We start from the raw sequence: 13,329 nt of genomic DNA on the forward strand, positions 1-13,329 counted from the left end.
ATTAATATTTTAAATTTACCACCTGCCAGTTATTAACATTTGATTGGAAGTTTTCTTGAGGCCCGAAAACACCAGGACAGTACAATTTATTATTTTTACTTTTTTTTTTACACCAAGTTATTATAGTAACATTGTACTTGTTTTCATTTTTTTTGTTGGGATTAGCTGTGATTGGCCACAGCTAATCACATGGTACAGATGGGCTGTGATTGACCCTGTCTGTACCATGTTATCACTGTGACCAATCACAGCTAGCACTACAATTATATACAATTAGCCAGATTCAGGTACAGTTACGACGTCGTAACTCTGAATCCGCGCCGTCGTATATTTAAGCGTATGCTCAAAATGAGATACGCTTAAATATTGCTAAGATACGTCCGGCGTAAGTCTCCTACGCCGTTGTATCTTAGCTGTCTATTTACGCTGGCCGCTAGGGGCGTGTACGCTGTTTTTTCGCCTAGAATATGTAAATCAGCAAGATACGCCTATTCACGAACGTACGTACGCCCGTCGCAGTAAATATACGCCGTTTACGTAAGGCGTTTTCAGGCGTAAAGATAAACCACCAAAAAGATGGCGCAGTCAATGTTAAGTATGGACGTCGGACAGCCGTCAAATTTTTCAAGTTTTACGTTGTTTGCGTAACTCGTCCGTGAATGGGGCTGGGCGTAAGTTACGTTCATGATGAAAGAATGCGCCGTTCGTTCGAAGCATCATTTACGTGAGGTCACGAATAATTTCCATAAAACACGCCCACCTCTTCCACATTTGAATTAGGCGGGCTTACGCCGGCCAATTTACGCTACGCCGCCGCAACTTAAGGAGCAAGTGCTTTGTGAATACTGCACTTGCCTCTCTAACTTGCGGCGGCGTAACGTAAATAGCATACGTTACGCCCGCACAAAGTTAAGCCGCCGTACGTGAATCTACCTAAATGAGTGGCACGAAAGGACGCCATCCATTGTTTACAATTGTCAGGTGATCTGCTGTGATTGGCCACAGCTAATCACATTGTACAGACAGGCTGCAACTGACCCTGTCTGTACCATGTGATCACTGCGACCAATCACAACTAGCAACACACATGTACACAATGAATAGCAAGAAAGGAAGCCATCCATTGTTTACAATTGTCAGGGGATCTACTGTGATTGGTCACGGCAATCACATGGTACAGATGGGCTGTGACTGGCCCTGTCTGTACCTTGTTATCATTATGACCAATCAAAGCTAGCACTACAATTATACACAATGAGTGGCACGAAAGGAAGCCATCCATTGTTTACAATTGTCAGGTGATCTCCTGTGATTGGTCACAGCAATCATGTGGTTCAGATGGGCTGTGACTGGCCCTGTCTGTACCATGTGATCACTGTGACCAATCACAGCTAGCAACACACTTGAACACAATGAATGGCATGAAAGGAAGCCATCCATCGTTTACAATTGGCAGGGGATCTGCTGTAATTGGTCACACCGATCACACGGTACCAGCAGCGGGCCGTTACACTGATCAGTCATTGGCTGTGTCCAGCAAACACAGCCGGTGACAGATTGCGCCACAGCGCTGCCTTTGGGCTGTGCGCAGGGCAAGCTCCAGGAGGATGTCATATGACGTCCATTCAGAATGCTGCCCGGCATATAGCAAAGTGAAGGTGGGATAGAGAGCTGGCAACTCATTCTTCTGAATATAATGCTTTATTAATACAAAATACAGAGACCTACGCGTTTCAACTGTGAGCTAACAGCTGAAACGCGTAAAGCTGCTGTATTTTGTATGCTCCACCAGTATTAATAAAGCATTATGTTCGAAGGAACGAGGTACTCTTCTATGTTGTGCTTGGGTGCAAGTCACTTCTACCTGCCCCCCCGGGGAATCCATCTGGGGGCTGTCTCTCTTTCTAGAGCCAATGAAAGGTCATGAGTGCATGCTGGGAAATCTCTGCTGTCATTCATTTGTGGTTTATCAATCCCCAGGTGGCCCCGGAGACTCGCGCCATCATTGACTGGATGCAGAAAATCCCCTTTGTCCTCAGCGCCAACCTCCACGGAGGGGAGCTGGTGGTCTCCTACCCCTTCGACATGGCTCGTTCTTATTGGATGGCCAAGGAGCTGACCCCGACCCCAGACGACTCCATGTTCCGCTGGCTGTCCACAGCCTATGCCACCAGCCATCGCATCATGTCGGACGACAACCGCCGCATCTGTCACTACGATGACTTCATCAGAGTCGGCAACATCATCAACGGGGCAAACTGGCACACCGTGGCCGGAAGTGAGTGCAGAATGGGCTGCGAGCGTTTCCATTACCATGTTATTAAAGAGAACCTGTCGTGTCGAAAAAACCCCAAAAAAAAACAATTGCAGCCTCACTGTGCCCATCAAACGCAGCCCCTGTGCCATGCCATCAAACGCAACCACTGTGCCATGCCATCAAATGCAACCACTGTGCCATGCCATCAAATGCAGCCACTATGCCATGCCATCAAACGCAGTCACTGTGCCATGCCATCAAACACAGCCACTGTGCCATCAATTGTCACCACTATGCCATGCCATCAAACACAGTCACTGTGCCATGCCATCAAACACAGCCACTTTGCCATCAATTGTCACCACTGTGCCATGCCATCAATTGTCATCACTTTGCCATCAATTGCCACCACTATGCCATCAATTGTCACCACTTTGCCATCAATTGTCACCACTGTGCCCATCAATTGTTACCACTGTGCCCATAAATTGTAGCCACTGTGCCCATCAATTGTCACCACTGTGCCCCGCAATTGTCGCCACTGTGCCCCGCAATTGTCACCACTGTGCCCATCAATTGTTACCACTGTGCCCATCAATTGTCGCCACTGTGCCCCGCAATTGTCGCCACTGTGCCCCGCAATTGTAGCCACTGTGCCCATCAATTGTCGCCACTGTGCCCATCAATTGTAGCCACTGTGCCCCGCAATTGTAGCCACTGTGCCCATCAATTGTCCCCACTGTGCCCCGCAATTGTCGCCACTGTGCCCCGCAATTGTTGCCACTGTGCCCCGCAATTGTAGCCACTGTGCCCATCAATTGTCGCCACTGTGCCCCGCAATTGTAGCCACTGTGCCCATCAATTGTAGCCACTGTGCCCATCAATTGTAGCCACTGTGCCCTGCAATTGTAGCCACTGTGCCCCGCAATTGTCGCCACTGTGCCCAGTAAAATGCTGCCACTGTGACCTGTAAAAAGCCCCCCCCCCCCCCGGCACATACCTTTCTGGGGTCAGCTGTGCTTCTACCGTCCCTCGATGTCCCTCGTCCAGTCCCTCGTCCCGCCCTCGATGACGCTTCAGCCAATCAGGTTACAGATTACCAGAATCAGATTACCTGATTGGCTGAGACGCCTGTCAGTCTTATCCAAGGAACGCACCGCCGGTACGTCCCGAGGATAAGCATTCAGGAAGCCGACTACAGCCTCAGGGCGGTACTCGGAAAACCTATCGGAGCCGCTGGCCCTGATAGGCACTTCCACACACCAACCAGCTGCCGTTATTCATGTGGCTGGCGCTCAGCATCCGGTCATCTGAATAGTGGGCGGCAGCGGCGAAAATATATAGATTCATACAATGCATGAATCTATGTATTTCAGTGGCTGTGCGAGAGCCAGAGGGGGCGGCGCTCCGGCACCCTCTATGGACGAACCGCTCCTGCTCCAGACACTCATTGAAAGCAACAGACAAACCGACTTCCACTTGTTTTTTCTTAGTTTTATGGCTCCTTGTCTATCGCAGAGAGAGGCAGGGCTGCTGTTAGAAATCATGGGGCCCCATACAGCCTACCTGACAGGGCCCTCAAAGTGACCGAGGGCATCGATTTATCAGTCCTTTTCTCTGCAGCCCCAGCAGCACAGATAAGGCTTCCTGCTCATTCACAAACTGAAGCATAACAAACACAGTTTACTATGCTTTTGTGACAATTGGGCACAGGAGGGATTGGTACCGATCACTCACTGAGTTCATTCAGAAAAGGAAGGGACCAGTAACTGACATATTTACCGGGCCCTTCCCCCCCCCCACTCTCAATCCTGAAACATCCCCCTGTGTGCCCGCAGCAGCTCCCGGCAGGAGAGGAGAGGAGTGGGAGCCAGCAGCTCTGCGGGGGAGGGGAAAGGGGGCACACAGGGGGGCCCCGGACAGCAGATGGAATGGGAAAAGCTTGCGGCACTGCGGGAGGAGGAAGAAGAGGATTGGTGACTGCAAAAATACAGTGCTCAACAGATGGCCTCAGTGGTGGCCAGTGGAATTTTTTGGCGGGGGGCAAACAGTATGAAACCCCAAGCCACCCCGTCGGTCGGTCGGTAGCACTTACCCCATTACTGGTGGCCTCCTGTGCTCCTGCTCTCCACGGGTCATCATGGCGATAGCGGCGACCGCTTTTCCGTTTCCTCCTCCTCCTCAGCGGACAATCGGCACTTTTCTCTTTTCGGCCAATAGGAAAACGGGCCTCACAACCGCTTCCGACTGGTCGGTTTGAGGATCAGTGTTTATATTCATTCGCTGTTGGGTGGGCACCGGTCACACTCTCTGTGCCCGAGCATGAATAGGGGGTGGCTGCAGCGGCCATGGATAGATTCTTGCTATGCATGAATCTATCTATTGCATATAGAGGGGGGTGGCCTGGGGAGGGGGGGGGCGGCGCCCGGGCGCCCCTAATAGATGGGCCGCCCCTGCTGGGCCCCCTTTTTGAACTGATGGGGTCCGGACCCAGTACAGGAGTGCTGGCTGTACTGCCCTATCAGCGTCCCTGGTCAGGGGTAAAGGATACTCAAAAATCAGCATTAAAAATCCCCTCCGCTCTGTAGCATCTTTAACCTCTGCCACAGGCTGGTGCAGATTCGGTAGTTTTAGGGATCTTCAGCCCCTCTCACAGGTCAGTTGTAGACCTTTAATCCCAAATGGGTAATTCATTAAGCAGGGCTTTTCTTCCACTTCCTCCCCTGTAATGGGGCAAGAGAGGCACGGGCGTGAACCAGACCACCCAGTAACTGTACCCTCCCCAGACAGCAGACCCAGGAGGCAAGGGACCTTCCACCACCAGCGCCACTCTAGGCAAAGCCTGGGAGGGAAGGGACCTCTCTATGAGGGGTTCCCACACCCCTGTGCTGAGTTCCCGGGTCTTTACACCTGCTGTGCCCATTATGAGGGGTTCCCACCATCCCTGTGCTGAGTTCCCGGGTCTGTACACCCACTGTGCCCATTATGAGGGGTTCCCACCATCCCTGTGCTGAGTTCCTGGGTGGTCTGTACACCTGCTGTGCCCATTATGAGGGGTTCCCACCATCCCTGCACCCCAAACACTAAGGCAGTGGATATAATATTGTCTCTATTCTTTTGTCACTGTATATAGTATATGAATTCTGATTTCCCCTCCAGGACCACTTTTTTATGTCTTCCCTTCTGCCCCCTCCAGGTATGAATGACTTCAGTTACCTTCACACCAACTGCTTTGAGGTGACGGTGGAGTTGTCCTGTGACAAGTTCCCTCACGAGGGGGAGCTTCCGACAGAGTGGGAGAATAACAAGGAGTCGCTGCTCATCTACATGGAACAGGTTTGGTTCTGTTCTGCCCCATAAAGGCCAAGGCTTGTACAACTGCCCACCCCATTGTATGACGTCCATTATCACCGGAGTGAAGCTCAGATTACACACCCAGCTGTGGCTTATATTTAAGGCATCTCTGGCAACAGTATTTATAAAGTCCCAGCGGCATGGCAGTGTGGAATGCCCTATGGGGCGCGGGTGAACACTTGACCACCAGTACAGGAGGGGGATGGGAAATAATACTTTCACTGCCATGACCATAAATGCGGGGCACACAACCGCAGGTAACCGCAGTGCACTGTGTCAGCTGCGTTTGGTATGAATCTTGAGGGGGAACTCCACGCCAAGGGTTAGGGTAAGGGGGGTTAGGGTTGGGGTTAGAGGGTTAGGGTTGGAGGGTTAGAATTAGAGGGTTAGGGTTAGAGTTAGAGGGTTAGGGTTAGAATTAGAGGGTTAGGGTTAGAGGGTTAGAATTAGAGGGTTAGGGTTAGAGGGTTAGAATTAGAGGGTTAGGGTTAGAGGGTTAGGGTTTTAGGGTTAGAGGGTTAGAATTAGAGGGTTAGAGTTAGAGGGTTAGAATTAGAGGGTTAGAGTTAGAGGGTTAGAGTTAGAGGGTTAGAATTAGAGGGTTAGAGTTAGAGGGTTAGGGTTAGAGGGTTAGGGTTAGAGGGTTAGAATTAGAGGGTTAGGGTTAGAGGGTTAGAGTTAGAGGGTTAGGGTTAGAGGGTTAGAATTAGAGGGTTAGAATTAGAGGGTTAGAGTTAGAGGGTTAGGGTTAGAGGGTTAGGGTTAGAGGGTTAGAATTAGAGGGTTAGGGTTAGGGTTAGAGGGTTAGGATTAGAGGGTTAGGGTTAGGGTTAGAGGGTTAGGGTTAGAGGGTTAGAATTAGAGGGTTAGGGTTAGAGGGTTAGAGGGTTAGGGTGTTAGGGTTAGAGGGTTAGAGGGTTAGAGGGTTAGGGTTAGAGGGTTAGGATTAGAGGGTTAGGATTAGAGGGTTAGGGTTAGAGGGTTAGGGTTAGAGGGTTAGAATTAGAGGGTTAGGGTTAGAGGGTTAGAGTTAGAGGGTTAGGGGGTTAGGGTTAGAGGGTTAGAATTAGAGGGTTAGGGTTAGAGGGTTAGGGTTAGAGGGTTAGGGTTTCCCATTGAAGAATATGGCTCGGACTCAGGAATTGGAACAGGGACCTTCCCCAAAGGTCAGAAGGCGGGTTCCTAGAAGTCAAAGGTCACAGGGCGTGGCTGACCCACCTCCACCAAAGTGTACCGCCTACCCCAACTAAGTCGGGGAATGAACAAGGGCATACCAGGCCTTTGGGTCTGCTATGGATTTTAAGGGGAACCCCGTACGCCGGAAAAATGGCGTGGGGGTTCCCCCAAGATCCATACCAGACCCTTATCCGAGCACGCAGCCCGGCCAGTCAGGAAAGGGGGTGGGGATGAGCGCCCCCCCCTCCTTAACCGTACCAGGCCGTATGCCCTCAACATGGGGGGGGGTAGGTGCTTTGGGGCAGGGGGGATGCAATTTTTATAAATTATGTTACTTTGTATCTCTCTATCACCTGTCTGAACAATGTTTATTAACAATGTTACTTTGGATTCCTCTATCTCATGTCCGAACAATGTTGTTTTTGTATGTCTCTTTCTCTTGTTTGATCAATGTTTTCAAACAATGTTACCTTGTATCTTTCTATCTCCAGCCTGGAAAAATGTTTATAAACAATGTTACTTTGTTTATAAACATTGATCAGATAGGCTATAGAGGGATACAAGGTAATATTGTTTATAAACATTGCTCAAACAAGAGAAAGAGACATACAAAAACAACATTGATCGGACATGAGATAGAGGAATCCAAAGTAACATTGTTTATAAACATTGTTCAGACTGGTGATAGAGAGATACAAAGTAACATTGTTTATAAACATTGATCAGATTAGGCTATGAGATACAATGTTACTTTGTATCTCCCCATCTCCAATCTGATCAATGTTTATAAATAATGTTACATTGTATCTCTCTATCTCCCGTCTGATCAATTTTTATAAACAATGTTACTTTGTATCTCTTTATCTCCGGTCTGATCAATGTTTATAAACATTGTTACTTTGTATCTCTCTATCTCCGGTCTGATCAATGTTTATAAACAATGTTACTTTGTATCTCTCTATCTCCTGTCTGATCAATGTTTATAAACAATGTTACTTTGTATCTCTCTATCTCCCGTCTGATCAATGTTTATAAACAATGTTACTTTGTATCTCTCTATCTCCGGTCTGATCAATGTTTATAAACAATGTTACTTTGTATCTCTCTATCTCCGGTCTGATCAATGTTTATAAACAATGGGGTAGATTCAGGTAGGGGCGCGCACTGATACGGCGGCGCAGCGTATCGTCTCTACGCTACGCCGCCGTAAATTACAGGAGCAAGCGCTGTATTCACGAAGCACTTGCTCCGTAATTTGCGGCGGCGTAGCGTAAAAGGGGCCGGCGTAAGCGCGCGTAATTCAAATGATCCGGTAGGGGGCGTGGATCATTTAAATTAGGCGCGTTAAATTACTGCGCATGCGCCGTCCCTAAAATTTCCCGACGTGCATTGCGGTAAATGACGTCGCAAGGACGTCATTGGTTTCGACGTGAACGTAAATGGCGTCCAGCGCCATTCACGGACGACTTACGCAAACGACGTAAACATTTTCAAATCGCCACGCGGGAACGACGTCCATACTTAACATTGGCTGCGCCTCCTAATAGCAGGAGCAGCCTTACGCCGAAAAAGCCTTAACGCAAACGACGTAAAAAGTGAACGCCGGGCGCACGTACGTTTGTGAATCGGCGTATCTAGGAAATTAGCATATTCTACGCCGACAACAACGGAAGCGCCCCGAGCGGCCAAAGTTATATTGCACACAATTCTACGCCGCCGCAATCAAGTTACATCGGTGGAGGAAGCCTATTTTTTCAGCGTAACTGCCTTTGTGAATCGGCGTAACGCTACGCGGGCGCGGAATTCAAATTATGACGGCGTATCTGGAGATACGCCGCCTTATCTGGAGATACGCCGCCGCAAAAGGTACCTGAATCTACCCCAAAGTTACTTTGTATCTATCTCCGGTCTGATCAATGTTTATAAACAAAGTAACTTTGTATCTCTTTCTTTTTTGCCCACAACTGATCAAAGTCCTATCTGCCCCAAGAAAAACATGTATACAGTGGAACCTCGTACTCTCATATCAAAGCGAGTTTCCCCATTGAAGTCAATGGAAACTAAAACAATTTGTTCCGCATTGACTTCAATGGCATGCAATACCGCATACGGCCAGAGGTGGGGGGGGGGGCGCCGGAGAGCCTTGGAAACGGGCGGAAATAATATTCCAAATGTTTATCTGTATGCCCTTTATACAATAGGATGTTACTCTGTACATATCATCTAGATGTGAGAGGGATTTTTTTCTATTTGTAGGTCCATCGGGGGGTTAAAGGCGTGGTCCGGGACAAGGACACGGGCAAAGGGGTTCCTGAAGCCGTCATAGCGGTAGACGGACTCAACCATCACATCCGCACAGGTGAGTGGTGTAGAAAAGTACCGGTGACAAGTCACGGCAACTGAAAACCAATATGGCCGACTCAAAATCTGAGACATCCGGGTGCATTGATCTTCTGGGGCGGCTGGTGCTCAACATTTTTTGGGGGGTGCAAAACAAACTGAAACATTCTGGAAAAAAAGAACATTAATTGCAGGCACTGTGCCCATCAAATGTAGGCACTGTGATCATTAAACGCTCCCACTGTGCCCCAAATGCTGCCACTGTGTCCTAAATATTGCCACTGTGCCCCATGTCCTGCCCCTGTGCCCCATGTGCTGCCACTGTGCCCCATGTGCTGCCACCAGGACTTAGGGTGGTGGGAGCCCCTGGGCTTGAGTGTTGATTGAGGGGCCCCCTGGAGCCGAAAAGCGGGGGGGGGGGGGGTCGAAGTTGTTGAGCGGAGGGGGGGGGGGGGTGCCGCCGAGATCGAAGCAGGGACAGATCCAAAGTCTAATCTCGGGAGGGGCACTGACAAAATTTCTGCAGGCAATTTGTAAGGGCAATTGTTGGTGTTGGCGTTTCAATCATCACGGCACTGTGCTTAATACGGTGTCAGGATGATTGAAGCACATTATTTTAATTATTACTGTGTGGGATCAGCCAGGTGGAGGGGGGGACAGGGGTGTTGCAGTCAGGTGGAGGGAAGTAAAAGGTGGTTGCAGCCAGGTGGAGGGAAGGAAAGGGTTGTTGCAGCCAGGTGGAGGGAAGGAAAGGGTTGTTGCAGCCAGGTGGAGGGAAGGAAAGGGTGGTTGCAGCCAGGTGGAGGGAAGGACAGGGTGGTTGCAGCCAGGTGGAGGGGAGGACAGGGTGGTTGCAGCCAGGTGGAGGGAAGGAAAAGGTGGTTGCAGCCAGGTGGAGGGAAGGAAAGGGTGGTTGCAGCCAGGTGGAGGGAAGGACAGGGTGGTTGCAGCCAGGTGGAGGGGAGGACAGGGTGGTTGCAGCCAGGTGGAGGGGAGGACAGAGTGGTTGCAGCTAGGTGGAGGGAAAGGGGGGGTTGCAGCCTGGTGGAGGGGAGGACAGGGTGGTTGCAGCCAGGTGGAGGGAAGGACAGTGGGGTTGCAGCCAGGTGGAGGGGAGGAAAGGGGGTTGCAGCCAGGTGGAAGGGAGGACAGGGGGGTTGCAGCCAGGTGGAAGGGAGGACGGGGGGGTTGGACACTGTGCTGACACATGGAGTGCATATTATTATTATACACAATTTATATAGCGCCAACAGTTTACGCGCTTTACAATGTATAGAGGGGACAGCACAATTACAGTACAGTTCAATACAGAAGGTACAGGAGGGCCCGGCTCATAGAAATTACATTCTAAAGGGAGGGGGGGGTGGTACAAAAGGTAATAGCTGCAGAGAATGATTTGATGGGGGTGGCTTGGGGACAGTTGTTAGACACCGGTTTCTTAGACATGTGCAATTTGTTTAGTGACGATTAGTTTTTTTTAAAAAATGACAAATTCGTTCATTTCGAAATTTCCGAACTTAAAAATTTCCGGATTTTCTAATTTTCAAATTTTGAATTTACGAAATTCTGAATTCTCGAAAATTTGAGATTTCGGAAATTCAACAAAATCGAAAATTCAGAATTAGAAAAATCGCAAAGTTCGGAAATTCGTCAAAATCGGAATACGTAAAATCGGAAATTCTGAATTCGGAAAGTCGAAAATTTGAAAATTCAGAATTTGAAAATTCGAAAATCTGGAAATTTTTAAGTTCGGAATTTTTCGAAATTAACAAATTTGTCACTGTGCCCCAATTTCTGCCACTGTGCCCCATGTGCTGCCACTGTGCCCCAAATGCTGCCACTGTGCCCCATGTGCTACCACTGTGCCCCATGTGCTGCCACTGTGTGCCATGTTCTGCCACTGTGCCCCAAGTGCTGCCACTGTGCCCCAAATATTACCACTGTGCCCCATGTGCTGCCACTGTGCCCCAAATGCTGCCACTGTGCCCCATGTGCTGCCACTGTGCCCCAAATGCTGCCACTGTGCCCCAAATGCTGCCACTGTGCCCCAAATGCTGCCACTGTGCCCCAAATGCTGCCACTGTGCCCCGTGTGCTGCCATTGTGCCCCATGTGCTGCCACTGTGCCCCAAATATTGCCACTGTGCCCCGTGTGCTGCCATTGTGCCCCATGTGCTGCCACTGTGCCTCAACTGCTGCCACTGTGCCTCAACTGCTGCCACTGTGCCCCAATTATTGTCACTGTGTGAATTTGAAAATTCGAAAAATCTGAATTTCCGGAAATTTGAAAATCGGAAATTCGAAAATTCTGAATTCAGAAAATCGGAAATTCGAAAATTCTGAATTCAGAAAATCGGAAATTCGAAAATTCTGAATTTTGAAAATCAGAAATTTGAAAAGTCTGAATTCAGAAATTTGAAAATCGGAAATTTGAAAATTCAGAATTTAAAAATTCGAAGATCGGAAATTTGAAAATCGAAAATTTTAAAATTCTGATTTCGGAGATTTGAAAATTGGAAATTTGAAAATTGGAAATTCAGAATTCGAACATTTTAAAATTTCGGATATTCCAAATTCAGAATTTCCGAATTCAGAATTTTCAGAAAAAAGCTAAAAAAACGAATGAAAGCTAAAATGAACACATTTTTCAGCAGTGCACATGTCTAGGATCTCCTAATGGTGGACAGGGTAGGGGCTGATTGGACATACCGGGGCAGGGAGTTCCAGAGGATGGGAGAGCCTCTGGAGAAGTCCTGAAGGCGAGCATGGGAGGAGGTAACAATGGAGATAGAGAGCAGGAGGTCCTGGGAGGAGCGGAGGGGACGATTTGGGCGATATCTGCAGATGAGGTTGGTGATGTAGATATATATTGGTGATATAGTTCTGTAGTCCCCGTGGTTTGGCCCGGAGTAAAGATTCAACAAATATCTGTTTCTCTTTCTTCAGCTCTTGATGGAGACTACTGGAGGCTTCTCAATCCAGGAGACTACGAGATCACCGCTAAGGCCGAGGGCTATCACTCCTCTACCAAGTCGTGTCACGTCTCTTACGAAGACCGACCCACCATCTGCGATTTCTACATCTCCAAGACACCCAAGCAACGTTTGAAGGAGCTGCTGGCCAAAGGGGCAAAATTACCAAAAGAGCTCATTCTACGTCTGCGCCAGATTCAAACTCGCAAGCTGAAGGCCAACGCCAAGAAATCCAAGTGAAAGAGGCTCGAGAGACGACTGACAGACTCGGGTCACCCACTTCCAAAATCCTTCATCCCGTAGAAAATGAATCTGTTCTTCCCATCCGTAGTGCCGCCGGTGGGACGTTCTGAGATCATCATTGTGCGCATTTACATGTGGTAGAGAAGTCTGAAATATATAAACCCTTCACAGGTGGAAAGGAGGTTTCAAGGTCCGAAAGTTAAAAGTCATCGCTAAAGAGTTTGATTTTCTCTACTTGTTTTATGAAAAGATTTACGTTTCTTGTTGGAACAAAATCCACCAAATGTGGCTCAGACATTTGAAAGTTAGTAGTCGTTGGTCACATCCAACTGGACTTGTTCGCTAATAGACATGTGCAATTCGTTTACTTCCCAATTCGTTTTTTTGACAAATTCGTTAATTCCAAAATCTCCAAATTTCCGAACTTTCGAATGGTCGGATTTTCAGATTTCCTAAATTTCGAATTTTTTAATTCCGAATTTTCTAATTTCCGAAATTCAGTTTTTTCGTAAATTCAGAATTTTCGTAAATTCAGAATTTTGAAAATTAAAAATGTCGTAAATTAAAAATTTTGAAAAAATTTTGAAATTTTGGAAATTCGAAATTTCGGAAATTAAACATTTCGGAAATTCAAAATTTTGGAAATTCAAAATTTTGGAATATTTACATTTTGGAATATTTACATTTTAGAAATTCGAAATTAGGAAATTAAAATTTTTCAAAAATCGGAGATTAGAAAATCCGAAATGAGAAAATTCCAAATACCAAAATTAGAAAATTAGGAATATTTACATTTTGGAAATTCGAAATTAGGAAATTAAAAATTTTCAAAAATCGGAGATTAGAAAATTAGAAAACTCCAAATACCAAAATTCGGAAATGTGAATATCGTAAAATTGGAATTTTGCGAAATTCCGAATGTCTGAATTTTTGAATTCTGTATTTTCAAATTCCTGAAAATTCGGAATTTCGGAATATTTACATTATG

General features: G+C 47.6%; 1 protein-coding gene across 1 annotated transcript in view; it reads left to right on the forward strand.

The window, feature by feature from the left end:
• The window catches only part of LOC120924566 (probable carboxypeptidase X1), a 132,271-nt gene extending 119,540 nt beyond the window's left edge, over positions 1 to 12,731 (forward strand). The window contains exons 11-14 of the mRNA XM_040335551.1: positions 1,981 to 2,278; positions 5,454 to 5,593; positions 9,044 to 9,146; positions 12,073 to 12,731. Of these exons, the coding sequence (XP_040191485.1) occupies positions 1,981 to 2,278; positions 5,454 to 5,593; positions 9,044 to 9,146; positions 12,073 to 12,338 (807 nt within the window). The 3' untranslated portion in view covers positions 12,339 to 12,731. The remainder of the gene's footprint in view (positions 1 to 1,980; positions 2,279 to 5,453; positions 5,594 to 9,043; positions 9,147 to 12,072) is intronic.
• Positions 12,732 to 13,329: the final 598 nt, after the last annotated feature.

This window comes from Rana temporaria, chromosome 1, assembly GCF_905171775.1.
Source record: "Rana temporaria chromosome 1, aRanTem1.1, whole genome shotgun sequence".
NCBI classification, from domain to species: domain Eukaryota; kingdom Metazoa; phylum Chordata; class Amphibia; order Anura; family Ranidae; genus Rana; species Rana temporaria.